This window comes from Caretta caretta, chromosome 11, assembly GCF_965140235.1.
Source record: "Caretta caretta isolate rCarCar2 chromosome 11, rCarCar1.hap1, whole genome shotgun sequence".
Taxonomy (NCBI): domain Eukaryota; kingdom Metazoa; phylum Chordata; order Testudines; family Cheloniidae; genus Caretta; species Caretta caretta.
In genome coordinates, this window is record NC_134216.1 from 995,434 (window position 1) to 1,022,113 (window position 26,680).

Sequence of the window (26,680 nt, forward strand, 5' to 3'; positions counted from 1 at the left end):
CTGCAATGTGGCGCCCAGAACTGGACGCAAGACTCCACTTGAGGCCTAATCAGCGCGGAGCAGAGCGGAAGAATTACGGCTCGTGTCCGGCTTACGACACTCATAGAATCATAGAATATCAGGGTTGGAAGGGACCTCAGGAGGTCATCTAGTCCAACCCCCTGCTCAAAGCAGGACCCATACCCAATTAAATCATCCCAGCCAGGGCTTTATCAAGCCTGACCTTACAAACTTCTAAGGAAGGAGATTCCACCACCTCCCTAGGCAACGCATTCCAGTGTTTCACCACCCTCCTAGTGAAAAAGTTTTTCCTAATATCCAACCTAAACCTCCCCCACTGCAACTTGAGACCATTACTCCTTGTCCTGTCCTCTTCTTCTACTGAGAATAGTCTAGAACCATCCTCTCTGGAACCACCTCTCAGGTAGTTGAAAGCAGCTATCAAATCCCCCCTCATTCTTCTCTTCTGCAGACTAAACAATCCCAGTTCCCTCAGCCTCTCCTCATAACTCATGTGTTCCAGACCCCTAATCATTTTTGTTGCCCTTCGCTGGACTCTCTCCAATTTATCCACATCCTTCTTGTAGTGGGGGGCCCAAAACTGGACACAGTACTCCAGATGAGGCCTCACCAATGTCGAATAGAGGGGGACGATCACGTCCCTCGATCTGCTCGCTATGCCCCTGCTTATACATCCCAAAATGCCATTGGCCTTCTTGGCAACAAGGGCACACTGCTGGCTCATATCCAGCTTCTCGTCCACTGTCACCCCTAGGTCCTTTTCCGCAGAACTGCTGCCTAGCCATTCGGTCCCTAGTCTGTGGCTGTGCATTGGGTTCTTCCATCCTAAGTGCAGGACCCTGCACTTATCCTTATTGAACCTCATCAGATTTCTTTTGGCCCAATCCTCCAATTTGTCTAGGTCCCTCTGTATCCTATCCCTGCCCTCCAGCGTATCTACCACTCCTCCCAGTTTAGTATCATCCGCAAATTTGCTGAGAGTGCAATCCACACCATCCTCCAGATCATTTATGAAGATATTGAACAAAACCGGCCCCAGGACCGACCCCTGGGGCACTCCACTTGATACCGGCTGCCAACTAGACATGGAGCCATTGATCACTACCCGTTGAGCCCAACAATCTAGCCAGCTTTCTACCCACCTTATGGTGCATTCATCCAGCCCGTACTTCTTTAACTTGCTGACAAGAATACTGTGGGAGACCGTGTCAAAAGCTTTGCTAAAGTCAAGATACAATACATCTACTGCTTTCCCTTCATCCACAGAACCAGTAATCTCATCATAGAAGGCGATTAGATTAGTCAGGCATGACCTTCCCTTGGTGAATCCATGCTGACTGTTCCTGATCACTTTCCTCTCATGTAAATGCTTCAGTATTGATTCTTTGAGGACCTGCTCCATGATTTTTCCAGGGATTAGCATGATTTCTCCTGCTAATACAGCCCAGAGTGACGCACGCTTTTTTTGCAACAGAGTTACACTGTTGACTCATATCTAGCTTGTGGTCGACTCTGACCCCCAGATCCCTTTCCGCAGTGCTCCTTCCTCGGCCGTCATTGCCCATAGTGTGTGTGTCACCGATTGTTCCTTCCCACGTGGAGGACTTGGCATTTGTCCTTTTTGAATTTCATCCTATTTACTGCAGACCATTTCTCCAGTTTGTCCAGATCATTTTGAATTTCAATCCTATCCCCAAAGCACTTGCAACCCCTCCCAGCTTGGTAGCATCCGCAAACGTTATAAATGTACTCTCTGTGCCATTATCTACATCACTGATGAAGAGATTGAACAGAACCGGACCGAGAACTGATCCCTGCGGGACCCCACTCGTGATGCCCGTCCAGCCTGACTGTGACCACTGGTAACTACTCTCTGGGAATGGTTTTCTTACCAGTTTTGCACCCACCTTATAGTAGCTCCATCTAGGCTGCGTTTCCCTAGTTTGTTTATGAGAAGGTCATGGGAGACAAAATCAAAAGCCTTACTGAAGTCAAGATATATCACATCTACCCCTTCCTCCCATCCACAGGGCTTGTTACCCTGTCAAAGCAAGATATTAGGTTGGTTTGACACGATTTGTTCTTGACAAATCCATGCTGACTGTTACTTATCACCTGGTTATCGTCTAGGTGCTTTCAGATTGTTGGCTTAATGATTTGCTCCATTAACTTTCCAGGTACAGAAGTTAAGGTGACTGGTCTGTAATTCCCCGGGTTGTCCTTATTTCTCTTTTTATAGCTAGGTGCTATATTTGCCCTTTTCCTGTTCTCAGGTATCTCTCCCGTCCTCCAAGAGCTCTCAGAGATAATCGCTAATGGCTCAGAGATCTCTTCCGTCTGTTCCTTTAGTATTCTGGGATGCATTTCATCAGGCCCTGCCAACTTGAAGACATCAAACTTGTCTAATTCTTACCTCCTCCTTTTCCTAGCCTCAGATCCTACTTGCCCAATGCTGAAATGCAGCCACCTCCAGGGTGGGAGGCAGCTGCTCTTAGACCGTCCGGCCTTTGTGTCAGATGCCCAAGGAACCGGGCCCTGCACCCCTTTGTCCTGAGGCAGAGATGGGGCCCAGGGAAGGACAGGTGTGGGGGGAGGAGTGCCGGGGCCCTTGGCACCCACAGACACACTCAGTTGAGGACGCAGGCCCTTGGACTGCACTGCCCCTTACACGGCCCTAGTGGGGGCTGCTGCCTGCTCTGCTGGGTGACAGCAGGGCAGCTCAGCCCCCCAACGCACCCGTGTCCCAACCCCCATCACTGAAGGGAGCAGCAGAGTAGCGGCTGCTCCTGGGAGCCAGGCCAAGCCCTGAGCCTGCCTCAGCACCAGCCCAACTGGCCCCAGGCCTGGGCCACACTCAGCTCCCGGCCCCCAGGAGCAAGGGACAGTGGAAGGGCAGGCCCCGCCCAGGCGGGTCCCTCCCCACAGCATCAGCCTGTAACTGGGGGTGGGGTTCCCAGCAATCCCTGGCCGGGGCCTAGGGCAGAGATCCCAGAGCTGGGGCCACCCCGGGCCCAGTGGCGAGTGGAGCCCAGAGGGTCCCCATGGACGGCCTGGTCCCTGGGGCTACCAGGAGGTGGGGGCCCTGCCGGGCCCGGCACAGGGCGCCCCCACGGGCAGTGACGGCCCCGCACGCCGGCTGCGGAGCCGCTTACCCCTGGCCGTGCTCAGCTTGCACGTGTAGATGCCGCTGTCGTCCTCGTGCACGGAGGTGAGCAGCAGCTTGCACTTGTGCCCGTCAAAATGCATCTTGCACTTGAGCAGGGCTGGCTGTAGCAGCCGCCCCCGCGAGAGCCAGTCCACGTCCAGGTCCGGCGGGCCCGTCACCAGGCACTCGAAGAGCACCAGCTCCCCGGCCCCGACCGTCACGTCCTGCAGCGGGGTCACCACGGCCAGAGCCTGGCTCGCGGGGTGTGCTGGGGAGAGAGAAACGCACCTGAGCCACTGAACGGGAACGGAAGAGGGGGCAGGGAACGGGGGGGCGGGCAGGGCCCCCAGGACACGCAGGGAACGGGGGGGTGGGCAGGGCCCCCAGGACACGCAGGGAACGGGGGGGTGGGCAGGGCCCCCAGGACACGCAGGGAACGGGGGGGTGGGCAGGGTGCTCGGGAAAGCGGGGGGCAGGACCCTTGGGACATGTTGGGAATGGGGTCAGGGCCCCCCCGGGGACATGCCGGGAGCGGGGGGACAGGCCCCGAAGGGCCCTGTGGAAGGGGGTGCAGGATGCATGGCACCCCAGGACATTGAGAAGGCAGCAGAGGGCAGGGGCCACCTGGCCCCACCGCAGAGGATGACAAGTGCAGGAGGATCTGACGGGGTTGGGGCTCTGTGCCTTGAACAAACCACACAGCACTTTACCAAACACACTTTATTAGAGCTACAAAAAAGTCCCAGCCCCCAGCCCCAGCTCCCTGGGGCCGCTCCCCACACTGGGAGCACCCAGGCCTGGGGACCCCTGGGTGCGGCAGTGGGCCCTGCCGGCACAGTGCATTGGGGGAGCCGTTTGTGCTACTTCACAGCCTGGGCCCGATGCTGGCTGGGCAGAGGCTGCCGGGGGTGCTCTCCGGGTAGGGGTGGGGGGCAGTGGGTCTCCTGGCCCTGCCCCCAGGCATGTTTGTTCCCAAGCTGCCCAGTGTCCAGGGTTTCCCCGTCCCTTCTGCCCGGCCCCGGGCTGGCACCGTCTCTGCAGAGAGGCTCCCTGCTCCTTGGCAGTGCTGAAGAGGAGCAGCAGGACACACAGACGCGGACACACGGACAGACTGAGAGACAGACAGCATCACGCAGCCACCACGGCCCGGCTTGCAGACGCTGGGCACGGCCCAGCTGGGCCTGCAGCGCCCCCTGGCCCCGGCACTGTGCTATGCCCAACTGGCCCCGCCCACGCCCCAAGGCTCCGCCTTGGTTCTGCCTGCCCCGCCGGCCAGCAAGACCCACAGCCGCTAGTCCACGCGTTAGCCTTGGAGCCCAGAGTCCAGGAGGTGGCGGCGGGTCGGGGGCCAGGCCCGGGGCGCCAGGCCCTGCCCCTTGGTCACTCCGTCCCTTTTGGAGCAGAAGGCAAGAACGCAAGGCGAGGTCCGGTGCCTAAGAGGTGGGCGCTAAAGAGCCCCGAGGCCGTGGCTCTGTGGGACGCGCCCCCTTATCGCACTCCCCCTGTGTACAGACAAAAACCGCAGTCAGCAAGCAGCAGGGTTAGTGCAGCCGAGACGGGCACAGGACGCGGGCACAGGACGCGGGCACAGGACGCGGGCACAGGACGCGGGCACAGGACGCGGGCACAGGACGCGGGCACAGGACGCGGGCACAGGACGCGGGCACAGGACGCGGGCACAGGACGCGGGCACAGGACGCGGGCACACATGACATCCCTGCCTGCAAAGGGGCTGGGCGACTGGGCTGGGGCCTGGCCTGGGACAGCAGGGTTCTCGGCTGCCCCAGCAGGACGGGGGCCCAGGAGCCGCCCCGGGACCCAGCAGGACGGGGGCCCAGGAGCCGCCCCGGGACCCAGCAGGACGGGGGCCCAGGAGCCGCCCCGGAGGTCTGGCAGCCCAGCCCGGCTGTCGGCTCGTAACTAAACTCCACCCCAGCAGGCGTCGACCAGGCTCCGTCTCGCCTGGAGCTGCCCTGTGACCCCCGTGCGGGCTGGGAACACCCCAACAGCGTCCGTGCCAGGCGGGAGGCCTGGGCCCAAGCCCTGCTGCTGGGCTCCCGCTGCCCGTTTGCCGTCTGTAAGGGGGCAGCAGCTGGCGTGGCCAGGAGGTGCCAGGTCTCATAGGGATCGGTGGCCACAGCATCCCGCAGGGCGCTGTGGGGGCAGCGAAGGAAACGCACCAGAGCGGCAGGGCCAAGAGCCCCCACCACGCTCAGGCCAGCACGGCCCAGCGAGCCACGGGCGTGGCCCAGGCCGCCCTGCGCATGGCAAGGCGCACGGGGACAGGGGGGCCAAACCTGGCTGAGATGGAGCCGCCCAGGTGCTCATGGGCACAGCCCTCCTCCCAGGAGGAGCACCACGAAACTCCTGCAGCAGGGACCAAAGCCCAGGACACCAGGCACCCTGGCACTACAGTGCAGGCAGGGACTGAGGGAACCAGCAGAACCGTACAGGGGAGCCAGGGCTGGGTCAGGAGGGAGCTGCGGGTCAGGAGTGAGGGGCACCGGCAGAGCTGGGGGGAGCCAGGGCTGGGACAGGAGGGGGCTGCGGGTCGGCAGTAAGGGGCACCGGCAGAGCTGGGGGGAGCCAGGGCTGGGACAGGAGGGGGCTGTGGGGTCGGGATTGAGGGGCACAGGCAGGGCTGTGGATGGGGAGCCCAGGGCTGGGACAGGAGGGGGCTGCGGGTCAGGAGTGAGGGGCACCGGCAGAGCTGGGGGGAGCCCAGGGCTGGGACAGGAGGGGGCTGTGGGGTCGGGATTGAGGGGCACAGGCAGGGCTGTGGATGGAGAGCCCAGGGCTGGGGTTGCAGGGGGCTGCGGGTCAGGAGTGAGGGGCACCGGCAGAGCTGGGGGGCAGGGCTGGGCTGGGGCAGAACGGCGGGAATAGGGGTCAGGACAGATCTGACTTTTCTCTCGGTTCTCCAGAGCAGTTTCTCCACCGGCAATGGGATCCAACGCTCCAGCCCCCGCGAGCCTCCAGTGACCCCCCCGCCCCGCCAGCGTCTGGGGCCACGCTGGGGATGGGCGCGTGGACCAGTCGCTGGGCCCAGGCTCCAGCCCCTGCAGGGCCGGGGCCGCTGCAGAGCCGGGCAGCCGTGCCTCACCCTGTCCTGGGAGCAGCTCCTCTCGGGGGGCCCCCCCGGCCTCCCGCAGCCCAGCGAGCAGGGGCGCGGCCAGGCCCGGGCGTTACCTCGGACCTGCAGCTTGGCCTCGCACTGCTTGGTGCCGTACTCGTTGATGGCTTTGCAGGCGTAGAAGCCGGCGTCCGCGCGCTCAGCCGCCAGGATGTGCAGGGTGGAGGCGCCGCCCGCCCCCTCCACCACGGAGAGCCGACGCCCCAGCTTCACCGGCTGCCGGTTCCTCAGCCTGCGGGGGGGCACAGTCAGAGCCTGCCCCCACCTGGTGGGAGCCAGCTCCCATGCTGCCCGCGGGCACGTCCCACCTGGCACTGCCCGAACCCAGGGCTCTCACCCGCCTCCTGCCTCACCAGCCCCAAACCCGGCCTCTGCTCCTGCCCTGGGGCCGGATGGGAGCCGGGGGCCCCTAGAGGGGAAAGGCCCCGTGCCCCATTCCCCGCCCCTCTGAGCCAGCCAGCCCCTGCCCTGGGGCCGGGTGGGAGCCAGAGCCCCCTAGAGGGAACAGGCCCCATGTCCCATTTCCCACCCCCCTGAGCCAGCCCACCCCAGCCCCGTGCCCCATTCCCATTCAGACTGTTGCCATCCCGTTGCAGGAGCGTTCCTGCAGTAACACGAACGGCACCAGGGCCCGGGACTCCCTCCCTCCCATGGCCGGGGAGCCCACGCTGGAGGACTCACCAGTAGATGATGGGTTTGGGTTCGCCCCGGACCCGGGTGCTCATGCTGACGTCCTGCCCCTCCAGCACTGACTGGTCACTCAGAGCCAGCTGGGGTGGGAAGCACATGAGGGCAGGGGGTCAGACAGCGAGCGCCAAGCCGCCCGCGGGGACCAGAGCAGGGAGTGAGGGTCACCCCAGCACGGCAAGACCAGCCAACAGGAGGAGGCGCCCAAGGTGGGAGCTGCTGTCACAGAGCCCCATGGGGCAGGGGCTTGTGGGCCTCACGGTGCCCCGGCAGACACCCCAATGCTAGTCAGGGCAGCCCAGGCTGTGTCTAGGCTCCAGGAGAGGCAAACCCCTGCCCAGTAACCCCGGGGCACCAGGACCTGGGGGCAGACAGGAAGGGCCCCCCCACCCCAGGACCCACCCCCTCACCTCAAAGGTGGGGGCAGCCTTGAAGTTGGTCTCCACGGGGCTGCGGGATGTGCCAAGGTTGACTTTGTGCTGCAGCTTCCCGGCCAGACAGTGCTGGGGGGTCCCGGACGCTGGGAATTCCTCCAGGGGGCTCAGGTACTCCTCGTCCGACGTGATGGGGCTGGCCAGGGCCAGGGGGGGCAGCAGGGGCCCCTGGCTCTCCGCAGGGGGCGCTGGCTCAGGAGAGAGCAGGTAGTAAGGCTGGTTAAGGGTGCCAGGTTGTGACGAAGTGGGACTGTTCTTAATGTTTCCTCTGAATAGTGTGGGGGTGCCTCAGTTTCCCCTAGGCAGTTCTTAAGTGTCTAGGGGGTGGGGTAAGGGTGTATGATCACTGCAGAGCCCTAGAGGGCAGGTGTGTGCAGGGGTCTGGACACAGAGAATGGCCGACACCCTGTTTCCTGGCAGCTGATGGCCTGGGCCCTTCCCCCCTGCAAGGTGAGAGCTAAAGGGTTGGAGAACAAAGGAATCCGGTGACCTCCTGGCCCGGGAAAGGAACAAAGCCCAGAGGAGGAGGGGCTGGAGGGAGTTTCAGTTTGGGGCTGGCTGGGACATGGAGTGAAGGGCAGACGGGGTTGTCTGGCTCACTGCCCCCCAAAATGGACCCGGCTGAGGGATCCTGTTCTCTGCACCTACAAGCTCTGTGTTAGACCATGTTCCTGTCGTCTCATAAATCCGATGAAGTGAGCTGTAGCTCACGAAAGCTCACGTTCAAATAAATTGGTTAGTCTCTAAGGTGCCACAAGTCCTCCTTTTTGCGAATACAGACTAACACGGCTGTTACTCTGAAACCAATAAACCTCTGTTTTACTGGCTCGCTGAGAGTCCCGTCTGACTGCAGAGTTGGGGGGCAGGACCCTCTGGCTTCCCCAAGACCCCGCCTGGGCGGACCGGCTGTGGGAAGCGCACGGAGGGGCAGAGGATGCTGAATGCTCCGAGGTCAGACCCAGGAAGGTGGAAGCCGGGTGAGCTGTGTGTCCTGCAGGTTTCAGAGTAACAGCCGTGTTAGTCTGTATTCGCAAAAAGAAAAGGAGGACTTGTGACACCTTAGAGACTAACCAATTTATTTGTGGGGGAGAGAAAACCTTTTGTAGTGATCACCCATTTTTTCATGCTTTGTGTGTATAAAAACCTCTTCCACACTTTCCACATTGTGCATCCAATGAAGTGAGCTGTAGCTCACGGAAGCTCACGCTCAAATAAATTGGTTAGTCTCTAAGGTGCCACAAGTCCTCCTTTTCTTTTTGTGTGTCCTGCAGACAGGCTGCTCCCAGAGAGGAGACTTCCGCAGAGTCGTAGGGAGCAGTTCCAGAGCATCGCCCCGGGATGCTGTGACACAGGTCCCCTGGCCATGGCAAGCCCCTGGCTGGGATGGCAGCACCGGGCGACGTCCCATGGGACCGGACGGGCAGCGAGGGCACCCAGGGTGGCAGCACGCACAGGGCAGAGCAGCCAGGGCTCCGACAAGGCGGGCACAGTGCAGCTCTATCATTCCCCACCCCCCCGCCCCGTCTTCCCTCAGACCCCAGGCTGGGGCAAGCACTAGGGGAGGGTCTCCCCCTGACACCCCAGCCTGAGACGAGGGGAAGGATGGGACCTTGCAGCACCCCTGTGGGAGCCCCCCGGCCAATCCCTTTCAGAGCCCAGGCCGCTGGGGCCGGAGCCTGTGGGCGAGTGCGGGGAGGAGGCCAGGCAGACGATAAGGGGTTGAGATAGGGGGACAGGCTGGCTCACGAGGCAGCTGCCGTCCGTCCGCCTGGCTCTCCAGGGCTGAAGGTGACATTGTCAGCCGCACTCACGCTCCAGCCTCGGGGTCCTGCCCCCCTGGACCCGGGGCTGTGCCGCAGAGGAGAACAGGAGCCCGAGCAGTGTGCAGGCCGGTGACCCCGGGGCAGGGACCTGGGGCTCGGCTCCCAAGGATGCAGGGGGCAGCAGATGCTGCTGACGAGATGGCCAGCAAGGAGCCCCCGGGCACTCCCGCTAGGCAAGGCTCCCACCCCTCCATCTGGGCTTGCCCGGGGCGGTTGCACAGAGGCAGCATGGCGGGATGCCAAGGGGCAGGGGCTGAGCATCGCCTGTCCACGGGCACAGGGACCCAGCATGCTGCCTGCAAGGGCGGCCCAGAGACAGTGCAGCAGACCCATCCCAGCCACTCGTGTGCCAGGGAGCCCTGGTCAGATACCAGGGTAACAGGCTCATGCACCCACCCCATGGGACAGGCCACATGTCCGTTGCTCTGGGTGGGGATGAGAGATCCAAGGGTGCCAGGCTGCCCTGCCCCCCACAGCAGAGGGCCCCCCACGTGCTCAACCCCCTGCCCCCAGAGGCTAGTACACAGGGGGCTAATCGCTGCCCTCCCTTTAGTAGCACAGGGCAAGGGGGAGCAGGCAGCCCAGGCCGGAGGGGGCACCAGCTGCAGGAACAGTGGCCCAGGTGTGTCCCCACCTCCACAGAGAGAGGCCGGGGGTGCCCAGCCCAGGGCCTAGGGTCTCTGTGGCCTGGAAACCAGCCTCTGGGAGTGGGGCTAGGACCCAGTGCAGAAACACCCCTTGGGAAACGGCCAGAGCCCCAAACGTCATGGACACTCAGGGGTCAACACTGGGGTGGGCAGAGGGGGCCTGCGGGGAGTTGGGGGCAGGTAGCTGGGCACAGCCCGCTGCGGGCAGACGGCGTCGGGGGGGTTGGGGGCAGGAATCCAGGCACACCCGGTGCGGGCAGAGAGTCCGGAGGGGGAGTTGGGAGCAGGGAGCCAGGCACACCCCGGGGCGGGCAGAGGGGATCTGGGGGGAGGGGTTGGGGGCAGGGCACACCCAGTGCGGGCAGAGGGTCGGGAGGGGTTGGGGGCAGGGCACACCCAGTGCGGGCAGAGGGTCGGGAGGGGTTGGGGGCAGGGAGCCAGGAACTCCCGGGGCGGGCAGAGGGGATCGGGGGGGGTTGGGGGCAGGGAGCCGGGCACCCCCGGGGCGGGCAGAGGGGATCGGGGGGGGGGTTGGGGGCAGGGAACCGGGCACCACCAGGGCAGACAGAGGGGATCGGGGGGGGGTTGGGGGCAGGGAGCCGGGCACCCCCGGGGCGGGCAGAGGGGATCGGGGGGGGTTGGGGGCAGGGAGCCGGGCACCCCCGGGGCGGGCAGAGGGGATCGGGGGGGGGTTGGGGGCAGGGAGCCGGGCACCCCCGGGGCGGGCAGAGGGGATCGGGGGGGGTTGGGGGCAGGGAGCCGGGCACCCCCGGGGCGGGCAGAGGGGATCGGGGGGGGGGTTGGGGGCAGGGAGCCGGGCACCCCCGGGGCGGGCAGAGGGGATGGGGGGGGGGTTGGGGGCAGGGAGCCGGGCACCCCCGGGGCGGGCAGGGGGGGGGGACACGCCATGGGACACGCCCCGTGCCCGGGAGGGGCCGCCCGGCTGCGTCCCCAGCGCACCTGCCCCCGCCCCCGCCGCCGCCCGGCTCGGCCCGGCCCGGCCCGGCTCGGCTCTGCGGAGCCCCAGCGCCCGCGGGCCGCGCCGCGACTCACCCAGGGCGGCGGGCGGCTCCATCCCCGCAGGGCGCCCGCCCGGCAGCGTGAGACCGCGACCCGCCGGGGCCGGGCTGGGCTGGGCCCCGCCCCCCGAGCCCCCCAGGCAGGCGGGGCGAGCCCCGGGCAGGGTAGGGTCCGGGTCCGGGTCCGGGTCCGGGTCCGACGCCGCGGGGATGGGCGCAGCCAGGCCCCGCTCTCTGCTGGCCCCGCCCCGGAGACGCTTCTCCAGGCTGCAGCCTCCGTCCGCCTCCCTCCCCCCGGCCCTGGGTCTGATGGGAGCCGGTGCCCCCCAGCTCTGGGGCCCGCACCCCCGAGGAGGGTCCATTTCGGTGCCGTCAGCCCAGCGTGGAGCCCGGTTCTGCCCGGCCAGGCGCTGCCCCCCTGTCCTGCGCCCCCAGCACCAGTCCTGGACGCCGGCAGGATGGAGCAGGGCTGGGCCCCTCGGCCCGCTGTGGTGCCCCCCCGCCCCCTCCGGGCCACGGCGGCGCGGCCAGCCCACGGCAGCGTTCCCGGCCCTTCGCCCCGCCAGCCCCGGCTGAAGGGGGCCGGCTCAGGCGCGGGCTGGGTGAAGCTCCTGCTGGTGGCTCAGCACCCCAGGGACCCGCCGGGCCTGGGCTGGGCGGAGGCGGGGGGCAGTTGGGCTCGGCCCCCTGGGGTTCTAGGTAGCCCCTGGCCAGCCAGGATGGCCCATGGGAAGGGCACGCTTGGCAGCCCTGAGGGAGGAGCAGAGGCCCTGGGGTTTCGCCCGGGGGAGCCCTTGGCCAGGCTCCCGGGGCGGGGCAGGGCCACGTCTCTGGGCCCCCTCCAGGAAAGTCTCCAGGCTGGCGGGTCCCGGGGGCTCGTGCTGTGCAGTGCGGGGTGCTGCGGGCGCACGGCGGGGCGGGGCCGCGGGGGCAGTGCCAGGGTGCTGATGGGCACCGCTGGGGACCCGCTGGTGCTGGGAGCCCAGGCAGGCAGCGGGACCCTCCGTGCTCCCAGCTGGCCGCACGCCGGCCGCCCGGCTCAGACCGAGCCTTGTAGGGTAAGGGAGCCGGGTGCCTGCCAGCGCCAGCCTCCCACCCCCTCACGCTGGCTCTGGCCTGCTGCTGCCCGCCCCCCGGGCCGGCCCCACAGGGAGCCCCCCCCCCCCGCAGGCCCCGCGCCCCCCCAGCCCTTACCCGGCTGCACGGTGAGCTTGGCGCTGCAGTACGACTCCCCCGCCTCGTTGGCCGCCATGACGGTGTAGAGGCCGGCGTCAGCCCCCCGGGCGCTCTGCAGCAGCAGGGTATGGCGCTCGCCCTCCACTTTGATGGGGCGCCAGGCACTGCCCCTCAGCAGGACGCCATCCTTCCTCCAGGACACTGGGGTGGGAGAGGGCAGGTCACGGGGGGGGGGGGGGACGGCTGGCTTTCCCGCGGGGGCTGACTCTGCAAGGCCCTGCCGGGGGGCAGGGCCCCCCATCACTGCCGGGGGGCAGGGCCCCCCATCACTGCCGGGGGGCAGGGCACTGCACTGCCCGTCGTCGTCAGGGCCCCCCATCACTGCACTGGGGCCCTGCACTGCACTGCCCGTCGTCGTCAGGGCCCCCCCATCACTGCACTGGGGCCCTGCGGGGGCAGCACTGCTCCCCGTTATTGCCGGGGGCACGTTGCCCCCCCCAGGTGTAGCCAGAATCCAACCCGCTGCAGTTCCCGTGACTCCTGCCCCCTAGTGGCTGGTTTGGGGACGCGCTGCTGCCCGTGGCCCCGCGCCGGGCACCCCGTCTGTCTGGACATGGCCAGGGAGCTCCACTCCCTCCCCTTCCCCCTTGCGCCCTGCTGCCCACACACATTCCCCTGCACCCCCAGAGGGTCAGCGAGGGCGGCAGGGCTCAGCCCAGCTAGATCCCCAGGCAGCCCCCAGCCCAGACACAGACAGCGGCTGGGACAGAGACTCCGGCCTCCTGGGTTCTGACACTGCCTCGGTGTGACACTGGCAAGTCCCTTTGCCAGCCGGGGCTTCGTTCCCCTGCCCCAGATCTCAGCGTGGGGCTGCGTGAGGAGCCTCTCCGTCACCTGCTTCCCCGCGGCCCACCCAGCACAGATGGAGTCATTGCCATTCTCCAGCTGGCATCTTGTGCCACCGGCGGGGCCGGGCATGGGCCGTGGGGGCATGGGCCGTGGTGTCCCGGCCCGAGGGGCAGCTCCAAAGTGCAGTCGGCCATCACGCAAACATCCCCTCGCCAGGGCTGTGGGAGCCGCTGTGGCCCAGTCACCTACAGCCACGCTGCCAGGAGGTGCCCGGGGAGCGCAGGCAGGGCAGCCCTGAGCCCCAGCGGCACGGCCTGCCTGGCAAACCGCGTGCCGCACAGCCCACCCAGAGCTTCGCTCCCGGAAGCACCAGGCCCTGGGCGCTGCGGCGAGCACCTGGCCAGCTGGGTGGCTTCGGCCGGGGTTGGTTGCCCAGTCCCCTGTCCAGGGCCGGATTCCTGTGGCCTATCTGCCACACGCCGGGTGAACGTGCGCTAGTGACCCCCCGCCCCCGGGAGGAAGGGAAGGAAGAATCACGGGGTGGAAGTGACGTACCCCAGGCCACCCACTGAGTCAGTGTCAGGACGGGGCGAGCGCCCGATTCACCAGTCCCTGCTGACTCTGCCAACCCCAGCCGGCCGGCACGCCACCAGCCCCTCCCGGCCCTGCACAGGGCTCCGGCAGCCTGCGGCGGCTCACCTTCGGGCATGGGGTTGGCTGTGACGATGCACTTCAGCAGCACCTCTGCGCCCACCATCACCACAGCGTCCCGGATGGGGATCTCGAAGACCGGGGCCTCCAGGGGATCCTCGCCAGCGGAGACGTACGAATCATCGGACGACTCTGAGCAGGGAGAGATCAGCCCGTGGTACTGAGCAGGGACAGGGACAGAGGCTGCGCGGAGGGGGCAGCCATGGGCAGCCCCCAGCCCCCTCCCTCAAGCAGCAATTCGTGCACCAGGGAGGGAGTTCGGCCCACTCCATTGGAAGGGGGAGCGGTACTGGAGTCGGGCTCTGCCCTGGGGTGCAGCCATCTCTGCTCCGAGCTATGCAGGGGAGAGGCGTCTCCTGCTTTGCCCAGCTCTCCCGTTGCACCTTTGGGCTCTGGGGGGACCTGAAACGCCCCTGGACCCCGCCCATCCCCTGCCACGGGGAGCATTCCTGAGCAGCAAGCGGCAGTGGTGCCCGTCTGACAGTGCCACCCTGGCCAAGGCCAGGGACCGAACCAGGGACCTGCAGAGCTGGGCATGAGCCGCTCCAGCCAAGGAGATGGGCACCCGGGCTGGGGCTAGGGGATCCCTGCTCCGGGGGGGCACTTGGGGGTACATCGGACTCCCTGGCTGGGGCTAGGGGATCCCTGCTCCAGGGGGTCACCTGGGGGCACACTGGGCACCCAGGCTGGGGCTAGGGGATCTCCGCTCCAGGGGGGCACCTGGGGGCACATTGGGCACCCGGGCTGGGGCTAGGGGATCCCTGCTCCAGGGGGGCACTTGGGGGTGCACTGGGCACCCGGGTTGGGGCTAGGGGATCCCTGCTCCAGGGGGGCACCTGGGGGCACGTTGGGTACCCGGGCTGGGGCTAGGGGATCCCTGCTCCAGGGGGGCACCTGGGGGCACGTTGGGTACCCGGGCTGGGGCTAGGGGATCCCTGCTCCAGGGGGGCATCTGGGGGCACGTTGGGCACATGGACTAGCTAGCTAGCGGGTCCCACCTGCAGGAGAGGCGGGGATGGCACCAGGCGCCCGGCACCCCCAGCCAGACCCACAAGGCTTTCCGCTGCCAGGGAGACGCCCCCCTCTGGGTGCCCCCACTAAGCCCCCATTAGCAGCAGCCAGATTTATGGGCAGGCAGTTCCTGAGCCAGCCCCAAGAGGGCGCCCCATGCAAGAGAGAGTGGCCCTGGGGAGCCATAGAGCAGGGCAGGAAGAGCAGCCGCAGCAGGGTCCCTGTAGCAGGAAAGAGCCATAGAGAGAGCGTGCGGGGAGAGCGCCCCCTGGTGACGGGGGCAGCTCACTGCAGTGCAGTGAGTCCCAGCTGGGTGCGCTGGGGGGCGGGTAGAGGGGTCGTTCCCCCGGGGCTGGCCCACGTGCGTCCAACAAGCTCCCCCGGGCTAACCCCCGGGAACCCCCGCGGCTCGCTGGCCGCCCCCTATGCTGCAGAGCAATGCGCCCCTATGCTGCGCCCAGCACCCCTCCAGGCTGGCCAGTCCCCTCCAGCCCCCCAGCCTGCGGGCAGCGGCCTGGGGCTATTCCGCGACCCAGAGCAGGGCCGTGCTCCAGCGCCCAGGGGCCTCGGTGCAGTTACATTCCCCGCCTGGCTCGGGGCCCTTCTCCGCCCGTCCCAAGGAGCGGGCACGAAGGGCAGCGTTTGCAAGCTCCTGGCAGCACCCGGCCCTGGCAGATGGGAAAAGGGATTGGGGAGGTGACGGAGCGGGCGTCTGGGCGCTCATGGGCAAGTCTGCCCCCCAGCCCCTGCCGCACCCGCTGGGAGCTGCGCTGGCTTCTCAGCCCGGCAGCGTGACCAGGCCACACGGCACTCCTGGCGGTGGGTTTCCCACGGGATCTGCCCCGCAGCTCCCCGCAGCAGGGCTCCCTGGGAGGTCAGTGTGCAGCTGCAGAGGGGCTGGAGCAAACTGTGCCCTCTCCAGCTGGAAGTCCAGGGGCTGGCCCGGGCTCAGGGCTGCAAAATACTGTGCCCAGACAGGAAGGCCTCAGGATCATGCAAAGCCCAGTGGGCGCATGCGCTGGCCCGGGAGGGCCTTGTGCCACGATGCCAGCCCCGGGGGGTGTGATCCGTGTGCCCGGCATGCAGGGCGCCCGAACCAACTCGGGAAAGGCCAGCAGGAGGCAGCTCTGGGCACACCAGGTGCCCACTGGCCCTTGGGGAGATGGCTTTCATTGCTGCCCAGGGCACGGGGTGCCAAGGCTCAGTCCCTATTGAGAGCTGTCTGGCCTTTCAGTGCCGGGCACCGGGGCAGAGCAAAGCAGACCTGTCAAGCCAGGAACTAACCGCGCTGCCAAGGGCTCAGAGACGGGAGTTCAGACCAGGATGCAGCCTGCAAGTGGGCCCATGGCCTCAGTGCTCAGGCTGGCAGCTGGGCACAGCTGATGTGCTGGGAAGGAAGGGGGGCAAGGGGCTTCTCCATCTGTCCACCCCCAGCCGCAGGGAGCGGGGCGTTGCCATGGGGCAGAGGAGCATGCTGGGCTATCAAAGGGGCAGGAGGGAACTGGGTTCCCGGTGCCGTGGAGCCCAGGCAGGGCAGAGCAAGGGACCGACACCTGCTTGGGGAAGCCAGGGGGGCATGGGCCCTGGCAGGCTGGGCTTTGGGGAGTCCTAGCCCTGCTGAGTCTCAGTGTTTGCAGTGACCCACAGGGCTCCCCATGCCCGTCCCATGACTCCCTTCTGGGGAGGGCCCTTAGCCAGAGACTCTGGACCCAGAGATCCCCTCCTGTCCCTGCCCCGGGGAGCCAACCCTCCCCAGCACAGCACCCATCCCATCCCACGGGGCCCCACACCCCTGATTCCTGCCTCCTCCCATGCACCCACAGCACCCCCGGCAGCCCACCCAGCACACAGCTACCCCGCCCCAGCTGGCCCTGGCTCTGAACCCCCACGCCATGCACCGCCCCCTGCCGACACTCCTGGCATTGCAGCCCTGGGCCCCCTCTCCTGCTCCCTGGGGCGGTTCACTCCCTCCTCCCTGTGCCCGCACCCACCCCAGTGAGCCGAGCCCCCAGCCCCTCCCCTGCTCCGCCCGCTCAGAGCACAATGGTAAATACCATTCCCAAGGCCCCCGGGGATCCCTGCCATGGGGGTGGGACAGGGCAGCGCGGGGCTGCCTGGCTGTGGAGCGTGCCCAGCCCCAGTGCTCTGTCTGCACTGGCCGAGGGCAGGAGCTGAGCCCCCCGGGGCCAGGGCCCCTCGTCCCGGGTGCTGCCCAGACCCAGCCTGGACGGACGTGCCCCACCACACTGGTAACGCTCCCGGCAGCGGGCAGCAGGGCGCGTTGGTGCCCGCCCCGCCCTGCTAAGAGCGTGAGGAGGGGCACGGCAGGGCGCCCTGGGCACAGGCCTCGGGAGAAGGCTCAGGCTGGCGTGTCTGCTCCTGTTGTTAGCCTCTCCAGCTGGCACAGCCGGGGACCCCCAGGCCCCCCGCTCTCCAGCCCTGGCAGGGCCCAGGGGGCAGCCCAAGCAGCCAGCCCCTCTGCCTGAGGGACCTGCCCAAGGAGTCGGCGCGGGAGGTGGGAAGTGAACCCGGGATTCCTGTCCCAGCTCTGACCCCAAAGCGCTTGGCTCTCTGGGGGACTCCTGGCCGTACGGGACTGAGGGGGGCTGGCTGGGCCCTGTGGGCGGGTACCCCTGGGGGCCCCCACCCACCCGCGGGGGGGACAACAGCTGCCCCTACCTAGCTCCGGCGAGGTGGGCCGGGGCCGGCGGCCTTTCCCCTTGCTCCGGGCGCTTCTCCCTTCCTGAGCCAGCCGGGCACCTTCCTTCTTCTCTGTGACCTTCAGCTGCCTTTGCTCGGCATCCCTGCCTGTGCCACGCTGCCCTGCCCGGCCCCCCTCCAGGCCGGCTCCCAGCTCCGGGCCGGGCTTGGCCCAGGGCAAGAACCGCACCTCATGGCCCGCGGCCCGCTTCCTGTGCGGCCCATGCTGGCCTGCTGGCCTAGTGGTCAGGGCTTCGCTCCCAGCCCCGGGGGCCCTGCCGTCGCGGCTAGCTCTCGCCCCGACCGCGGGGCCCCCCTCCAGGCAAGCGACTCCTTCGGGGGTCCCGGCCTCCGGCAGGTCCCCCCGCCCCAGCGGAGTGGCCTGAGATAAGGGGCACTGCTCCACCTTCCTCTTGTCCTCAGCACCTTCCGGCTCCACGCTCCTCCTGGCTCTGGCCTCCTCCCGGGGCTGGCTGGTCAGGGCGCAGCTCCGAAGCAGTGGCTTGTGCGTGGCCCCCCGCTCCGCCCCGTCTGCGGGCCCCCCCTGCCCCACGCTGGCCAGGGCCAGCTGCTGGATACTGTGCGCGTTCTCCACCGGCGGTGGGGCCTTGAGCAGCTGGCCTTTCGGGGCCGGGGTGGCTTGTGGCCCCAGCGCCCGGGGGGCAGAGAGCTGGCTGGGGCCCTGGGGCGAGGGGGCCCGCGGGAGGCCGGCCTTTGCCAGCTCCTGCGACCTCATCAACTGCTGCTTGGAGACAGTCTTCTTGATGCGGCTGAGCTCCTCGGAGAACCTGTGCTCGATGTCGCCCACCCGGCTGGCGAAGCGGCCCCGCTCGTCGAACGAGGCGGCCTTGTGGCGGAAGGCCTGGCGCCGGCAGGTCGGGCCGCCCATCTCCGACCGCACCCCGTCCCGCAGCTCCTCCCGGGAGCCGCCCGGCGTGAGCGGGCGCTGGCCTAGGTCGGGCTGGTCGAAGGAGCGCGTCTTGCGCAGGGGCAGCCAGGCGTGGACCGGCAGGGGGCTGTCGGTCTGCTCCAGGCTCTTCCGGCGCTCCTCGAAGTACTTCAGCTTCTCGAAGATCTTGGAGCCGGAGCGCGCCAGCTTGGGCGAGGGCCTCAGCACCGACACCCGGCTGGAGGTCTCGCTCAGCGGGGTCTGGGGCCGGGACTCCAGCGTGCTGGCCTGCGAGTACCCCAGAGACTTGGGCTTCCGGACTTTCTCCTCGTACTCCTCGGGGACCGTGTCCTGGTACTCCACCGGCATCAGGGCCGTCTTGCGGGGCGTCAGGGGCGTGGGGGAGACGACGCCAGGACCTCGGCTGGCTCCGGGCGGCTGGGCCGGGCACTGGCCCACCCTGGGAGACGGCAGGCAGAGAGCAGGTGGCTTGGAGGCCAGCGGCTGGGCTGCACCAGGCTTCGGAGCGAGCTCCGAGGTGCTTCCGCTGGGGTCGTCTCTCCTGTACCCGCCCTGGGGGATGCTGCTGCAGGCAGAAGGGAAAGCGGGGGGGTCAGAGCCAGCCTTGCTTACAGCCTGGCATGCAGCCCTGCCCCCCGAGGCAGCAGAGCTGGTCTTCCCAGGGCTGGGAGGGGGTGTGAACGCAGGCGACCCTGTGCGGGGGGGGTAGATCCAGCTGGGAATGCCCCCCCAGTTCCCCCACACACCCCGAGGGAACCAGAGCCAGCCTGGGACAGCCAGCCCTGCCCTGCCCTGGGAGAGGGGCTGGAGGAGCTAATGGGGTGTCTCCCTTCTCTGGGCCGCGGTCCTGGCCCCACTGTCTAAAGCCCATCTGGGATCTGGCACCCGGGATGGAGGCTGGCACCAGGGGGACGAGCGGTCCCACTGCGATACCACCCGGGCTGTGCCCTGCAAGCCAGGAGTGCTGTGGTCTTACCATGCACGGCGTGGTCCGGGGGCACCTGGGCCTGCACTCCCCCCGGCTCCGGAGCGGGCACTGCCCTGGGCACTGGCGGGAAGCGTCACGGCCGGGCTGGTACGGATGGGGCTCGCTGGGCGGCAGCCCCCCGGGCCTGGCACGGCCAAGGCAGCTGGGGGTAGCTAGAGCTGGAGCCCTGCTGGGGGAGCCCGGCTGGGGGGCTGCGGAGCCCACGACCGGGGAGCAGGCTTGGGCGTACTACGGCAATCAGGTTACTCGGCTCAACGGCTGGGCCCTGGGCAGGACCAGCAACGGGGGGAAGGGAATTCACCCCCCGCTGCCGCAGCCTCAAGTCACACCCAGCCACACGCACGCACGGACACGCACACGTGGGCACACACGGGCACACAGATGTGGGCACACACAGACACGCACGCGTGGGCACACACGGACACGCACTCGTGGGCACACAAGGACACACACACAGTCTCAGCAGGATGCCCACGGACCCGCCTCCTCCCCCCCGAGCCCCTTGGACGCGTGGGGGTAACCTGGCTGTGCCCGCGGGTGGTGGGCAAGGGGGGCTGGGGTCCGCGGGGGTGGGAAGCGGAGCGATGAAGGTGATAACCTGGGGGAGCCTCGAACACAAGACAGCGAGATGGAGTGGCAGGAGCGGGCAGGATGGGGCCCCTGAGCACAGCAGCCAGCGGGGCCGATGGCTCCCGCTGCCAGCTGCAGAGCCCCGGCCCCCAACCCTCCCCCCGCAGCCCCTCGGGCAGGGCCTGCCGTGCTCAGGGGCCCCGTTCCCCCCCGTCAGGGAGAAAGGAGGCAAAGAAAGACCCAAGGCTGAGGGCTGAGATGGCTGCGGGGGTCGGGAGGAGATGGCCCCAGCACGATGCCCCCTCCGCAGCCTCCCCCAGCTACTTACACGTGGATCGAGAGCGCCCGTCCTCTGTACAGACTGAACGCGCTGCCGTAGGGGTCGCTGGCCACCGAGAGGCTATCCTCCGACCCCCAGCTTGTGCCCACCAGAATAGCACGCGACGCCCGTAGGAGCGGCTCCACCCCCAGGTGCCTGACCTCGGCACCACGGGGGGCCTGCGCGTGTGCTTGCCTTGGGGTCCCCTGCGGCTGCCAGCCACTGGGGCGCAGGTAGGGCCCCCGCACCGGGAGGCCGGGCTCCGTCGCCTTCTCCACCACGGTCTGCTGGCTGCCCGACCAGCTGGAGCGCTCCTCCGCCTGCGACAGGCCCAGCGCCGACGTGGTCATGGAGGTGTCCACCAGCGTGTCCGACTCCCCTGCGCAGAGGAGAGAGGGGTGAACCGACGGGCAGCGCCTGGAGGGGTCCGGCCAGAGCCCCTGCCTGCTCCCAGCTGGCACCGGCCAGGCTCCCGCCCCGACTGGAGCCAGGCCCCCCCGCCCCACGCACAGCCCCGACAGAGCTACCGCCAGCCCCCCGGCTGGCTCCCGCTCACCTGTGGGGGAGCTGAAAGGGGTCTCATCCTGGAGCTCACTGCGCTGCGTCCCCTGAGGGTCGCTGGCGTCGTCCTCGCCTGTCTCCGAGTCTGGAGCCAGAGAGAAGTGGGCGGTGAGGGCACAGCTGGGCGGGCAGCGCCACTCGGGCCTCCCGGGCCGGGAACCCCCCGACCCACCGAATCCAGGTCGCTGCTGGGAGGCGGCAGAGGCGAGTGCCAAGGCCCCCCTGGGTCTGGGTGGGCACAAGGAGACAGCGCCCGTCGGCCCCGGCGTCCCCAGTGGGGGGCCTGAGCTGGACCCAGTGCTGGGACTCGGCTGTGGGCTGGGAGCAGCAGCCGGTGGGAGAGGAGAGCCAGCCGTGCTGGGGGGAGGTGATGGGGGGAACGTGTGGCCTGGAGGAGGGGGAGCAGCATGGGGGCGGCAAGGGGGCCCAGGGTGGGGGGTGAGGCTGAGCAAGTTTCCTACCGTAGCTTTGCTTCCTGCAGGAGCGGAAAACTTCGCTTCCATCGGGGCAGCAAGAGAGAGAGAGACATCAGCGCCGGTTATCGGCCCAGCCTGCCGAGCTGCGGGCAGCCTGGCGGGGGCAGGGGGGCACTCAGCCGGGGGGGGGTCCCATGGGAAGCAAGGGCTGAGGGGGGGCGGGTCACAGACCCTGCACCCCCTGAGAGACAGCACCCCCAGCTTTCGGAGGGGTAGCCGGGTTCGTCTGTCTCAGCAGAAACAACGAGGAGTCCTTGTGGCACCTCGGAGACGAGCACATTGATTTGGGCATCAGCTTTCATGGGCTAAAACCCACTTCCTCAGATGCGTGGAGTGGAACATACAGGACCAGGCGTGTGCAAGTGTGTACACACTCACAGACACCCCCCGACACACCCAGCCCCACTCCGGCTCCTCTCACGAGAATGTGCACACTCACAGACCCCCCGACACACCCAGCCCCACCCTGGCTCCTCTCACGAGTGTGTGCACACTCACAGACCCCCCCCGACACACCCAGCCCCACCCTGGCTCCTCTCACGAGTGTGTACACACTCACAGACACCCCCCGACACACCCAGCCCCACTCCGGCTCCTCTCACGAGTGTGTACACACTCACAGACACCCCCCGACACACCCAGCCCCACTCTGGCTCCTCTCACAAGAATGTGCACACTCACAGACCCCCAAGACACACCCAGCCCCACCCTGGCTCCTCTCACAAGTGTGTACACACTCACAGACACCCCCCAACACACCCAGCCCCACTCGGGCCCCTCACAAGCATGTGCACACTCACAGACCCCCCGACACACCCAGCCCCGCCCCAGCTCCTCTCACGAACGTGTGCGCTCACAGACCCCCGTGACACGGCACACGCAGCCCCGCCCCTGCTCCTCTCACGAGCGTGTGCGCTCACAGACCCCCCGACACGGCACACGCAGCCCCGCCCCCGCTCCTCTCACGAGCGTGTGCGCTCACAGACCCCCGTGACACAGCACACGCAGCCCCGCCCCCGCTCCTCTCACGAGCGTGTGCGCTCACAGACCCCCCGACACGGCACACGCAGCCCCGCCCCCGTTCCTCTCACGAGCGTGTGCACTCACAGACCCCCGTGACACGGCACATGCAGCCCCGCCCCCGCTCCTCTCACGAGCGTGTGCGCTCACAGACCCCCGTGACACGGCACACCCAGCCCCGCCCCCGCTCCTCTCACGAGCGTGTGCGCTCACAGACCCCCCCGACACGGCACACCCAGCCCCGCCCCCGCTCCTCTCACGAGCGTGTGCGCTCACAGACCCCCCGACACGGCACACCCAGCCCCGCCCCTGCTCCTCTCACGAGCGTATGCGCTCACAGACCCCCCCCAACACGGCACACACAGCCCCGCCCCCGCTCCTCTCACGAGCGTGTGCACCCACAGATACCCCCCAACACACAGTACACCCAGGCCCACCCAGCTCCTCTCACGAGTGTGTGCGCTCACAGACCCCCCTGACACGTCGCACACCCACACCCGCCACATAGAATCATAGAATCATAGAATATCAGGGTTGGAAGGGACCCCAGAAGGTCATCTAGTCCAACCCCCTGCTCGAAGCAGGACCAATTCCCAGTTAAATCATCCCAGCCAGGGCTTTGTCAAGCCTGACCTTAAAAACCTCTAAGGAAGGAGATTCTACCACCTCCCTAGGTAACGCATTCCAGTGTTTCACCACCCTCTTAGTGAAAAAGTTTTTCCTAATATCCAATCTAAACCTCCCCCACTGCAACTTGAGACCATTACTCCTCGTTCTGTCATCTGCTACCACTGAGAACAGTCTAGAGCCATCCTCTTTGGAACCCCCTTTCAGGTAGTTGAAAGCAGCTATCAAATCCCCCCTCATTCTTCTCTTCTGCAGGCTAAACAATCCCAGTTCCCTCAGCCTCTCCTCATAAGTCATGTGTTCCAGACCCCTAATCATTTTTGTTGCCCTTCGCTGGACTCTCTCCAATTTATCCACATCCTTCTTGAAGTGTGGGGCCCAAAACTGGACACAGTACTCCAGATGAGGCCTCACCAATGTCGAATAGAGGGGAACGATCACGTCCCTCGATCTGCTCGCTGTGCCCCTACTTATACATCCCAAAATGCCATTGGCCTTCTTGGCAACAAGGGCACACTGCTGACTCATATCCAGCTTCTCGTCCACTGTCACCCCTAGGTCCTTTTCCGCAGAACTGCTGCCTAGCCATTCGGTCCCTAGTCTGTAGCTGTGCATTGGGTTCTTCCGTCCTAAGTGCAGGACCCTGCACTTATCCTTATTGAACCTCATCAGATTTCTTTTGGCCCAATCCTCCAATTTGTCTAGGTCTTTCTGTATCCTATCCCTCCCCTCCAGCGTATCTACCACTCCTCCCAGTTTAGTATCATCCGCAACTAATCATCCGCAGATTAGTAACATCCCCACCCTGCCACACCCCCGTCCCGCCCTGCCCCCGTCACAGCCCCACCCTGCCCCACACCGGCTTCGCTCCCCACCACCAGGGAGCCGCTCCCCCCAGCTGTCGCCCACTTGCCCTGCACACACACACCCCCACAGCCCGAAGCTGCAGCAGGGGCAATTCCAGGCTCACCCCCTTCCTGGCCCCCAGCAGCACCTCATCCGGTGGGGCGAGGCGAGTGCCACGTGGGTCAGCAGCAGCCCCAGAGAACTTGGGGGCAGTGCTGGCATTTGCCAGGCCCACCCTCACCCCCAGGTGCAGCCTTACTTGGGGAACTGCAGGCCAGGGAAGGGTGGGGTCTGAGCCCCCTGCCCAGGGCCCGGCTGAGGGGGGCAGGGGCCCTCAGCACCAGCATGTTCCCTGGCTCCTGAGTCACTCCACACAGGAGCCGCCCCAATGCAAGAGCCCCGGGTGGCAGCAGAGCAGGGGAGGGGGCTGGGGGTCCCAGGGGAGGGGTCCCAGGAACAACGCACCATGCGTGAAGCGCCCGAAGCGCCGCGAGTGACCGGGTTTCTGCAAAGGAAAAGAGAAAAGCGTTACCCCTCCGGCCAGCCGCCCCCGGCAAGAGCCAGCGCCCAGCCCCAGGGCAGAGGAAACAGGGCCCCCCCCCACCACCCCCCAATGAGACGTGGGGTGTCCTGAGCAGTTCCCTCTGCAAAGCTCCTGGGAGCAGCTCATGCCTCCTGCGGTGGAGAGGGGCTGAGGACCCCTGCCTGGCCCAGCAAACGCCCCTTGGAACCCGCAACGGCAGCCCCAGTGCCCAGGCTGGCCCGGGCACCAAGGCTCTGGAGCACACCGGGGCCCGGGCACAGCCGTGCAGGGCATTCGTGCCGCACACAGGGAAGGCCCCCTGCACGTGGGCCCGGGAAGCAAGTGGAGAAGTTCGAGCTGGAAACACAAGTGGATGACAGCCCCAGCCCGGGGCCAGGCAGGGCTGCTCCCTAGTGCAGTGACAGTCCCGGGTGAAACGTCCCGGTGAAGGGGTCCCCAGCCTTCTCCCGGGGCCGATTCCCAGCCAGAGCCAGCTCCCCGGCCAGTTCGCATCACCAGCTTGTTCTGGGGTTCAGCCCAGGTCTCCTGCGCTCCCTGCCCGCCCCTGCTCCTGCTCCCAGGGCTGAGCTGGGGGTGAGACGCTGGAAGACGTCAGCGGGCCCATCACCCAGGTCTTTGATCTGCAGCCAATTACAGAGGTGCCAGGGGCTCCGTGTCCCCCAGGCCACCCCGCAGGGTTCACCCGCTGCGGCCGACGATGGGCCCTGGCGTGCTGGCATCGACCGGGGGCTGCGGAACCGAGAAGCACCATGAGTGGAGTGCAGAGCGGGGCATTTCCCGGCCCCACCCTACCCCACCCGGTTGGGCAAATATCCACAGAGCAGGGGCAGGACGCCCAGGAGCTTCCAGGGCGGCAGTGCCCGCTTTCCTACGAACGCTGCTCTCCATGGCTCCCTGCGACGCACCTCCGGCCAGAGCGAGCGGGCAGAGGCACTGGGTAACGGCGAGTCCCGCGGCACGGACGGGCCAGGGACTGGGAAACAGGACCGGGGCAGAGGTGCCTCCATGCAAACGGGCTGCAGGGGGCTGCTTGGACCCGTGGGGCTTTTCCTGTATGTGACAAAGGCCTGTGTGTGCCCCGTGCGGGCAGTGACAGGTGACAGGTGTGTGCGTGGGGTGGGGGGTGTTTACAGGTGCCCCGTGTGGGCAGTGATGGGTGTGTTACAGGTGCCCAGGTGTGTGGGGGGGTGGGGGGTGTTTCCAGGTGCCCCGTGCGGGCAGTGACAGGTGACAGGTGTCCAGGTGTGTGTGGGGGGGCTGTTTACAGGTGCCCCATGCTAGGGTGACCATATTTCCCAAAGTGAAAACGGGACACTGTGTGGGGCTGGCCCAAGCCACCTGGTGTCGCTGCTTGTTTGCCAGACACCGGGAATGGGCGGCAGGACGATCACTGGACGATTCCCTGTTCTGCTCACTCCCTCTGGGGCACCTGGCCCTGGCGTCTGTCAGCAGACAGGACACGGGGCTGGATGGACCCTTGCTCTGACCCAGTCTGGCCGCTCGGATGATCTGATGTTGCCTGAGCCATGTGCCACCCGGGTTTGGGGCCCCACACTGCCCGGGCCTGACTGCCTGAGCCCCACCACTTGGCTCCTTGTGTTACCACTCACCCCCCCAGACGCTCCTCCAGGCCCCCCTAACCTGGCGGGACACAACTGAGAGTATCAGTTCAGGACAAATTGCTGAGCGCAGGGCAGTCGCAGCCCCAGGCTGGGGGTCCTGCTGGAGAAGGAAGCTGCTGAAAGACAGAGCGAAGCTAAAGAAAGAACAGGAGGACTCATGGCACCTCAGAGACTAGCACATGTATTTGAGCGAAGCTTTCGTGCGCGACAGCTCTCTGCATCGAAGAAAGAATGGCTGAACTGGGAAGAGACACTGCTGAGAGACAGGGACGGGCTCGCAGGGGGCGTATGGAACGGCTGGCTGCTGAGGAGCGTTCACCAGATGCAACAAGAAACTGCCAGACTTCAGCTCCAAGCCAAGAAAGCAGAAACTGTATCCTCGTGAAGTCCAGTTTATAACAACGATGGTCTGTTGTGTTACTCTGTGTTTAACCCATTGTGCTCTGCCTAGGGGAGGGGGACTCTGACCTGGTGGGAATAGCTGTTTGTCTGTGCAAAAAAGCCGTTTGTCTATGAATGAAGTTTCTGATTGTCTGTCTAATGCCTCAAAAGTGAATCTGGAATTAGATCAAGCACAGAAAGAATCCAATGCACCGCTACAGACTAGGGACCGAATGGCTCGGCAGCAGTTCTGCAGAAAAGGACCTCGGGGTTACAGTGGATGAGAAGCTGGATATGAGTCAGCAGTGTGCCCTTGTTGCCAAGAAGGCCAATGGCATTTTAGGATGTATAAGTAGGGGCATAGCGAGCAGATCGAGGGACGTGATCGTTCCCCTCTATTCGACATTGGTGAGGCCTCATCTGGAGTACTGTGCCCAGTTTTGGGCCCCACACTTCAAGA

The 26,680-nt window shown here is 66.5% G+C and overlaps 1 protein-coding gene across 9 annotated transcripts in view; it reads right to left on the reverse strand.

Moving 5' to 3' along the window:
• Positions 1-26,680, reverse strand: part of SPEG (striated muscle enriched protein kinase) — a 106,805-nt gene that overhangs the window by 69,392 nt on the left and 10,733 nt on the right. For 5 of the 9 annotated variants that reach the window (XR_012664315.1, XM_075117667.1, XM_075117671.1 and 2 more), the window contains exons 2-12: positions 24,139-24,178; positions 21,166-21,195; positions 20,700-20,789; positions 20,153-20,522; positions 17,336-18,831; positions 13,634-13,777; positions 12,104-12,286; positions 7,397-7,608; positions 6,981-7,069; positions 6,356-6,531; positions 3,174-3,434 (exon numbers count right to left, since the gene is read on the reverse strand). Coding sequence is in view for 8 of the 9 variants with exons in the window: in XM_075117667.1 (XP_074973768.1) it covers positions 3,174-3,434; positions 6,356-6,531; positions 6,981-7,069; positions 7,397-7,608; positions 12,104-12,286; positions 13,634-13,777; positions 17,336-18,831; positions 20,153-20,522; positions 20,700-20,789; positions 21,166-21,195; positions 24,139-24,178 (3,091 nt within the window). In the remaining variant the exon portion in view is untranslated. The remainder of the gene's footprint in view (positions 1-3,173; positions 3,435-6,355; positions 6,532-6,980; positions 7,070-7,396; positions 7,609-12,103; positions 12,287-13,633; positions 13,778-17,335; positions 18,832-20,152; positions 20,523-20,699; positions 20,790-21,165; positions 21,196-24,138; positions 24,179-26,680) is intronic. The other 4 variants (XM_075117670.1, XM_075117669.1, XM_075117668.1 and 1 more) reach the window with 4 other exon arrangements.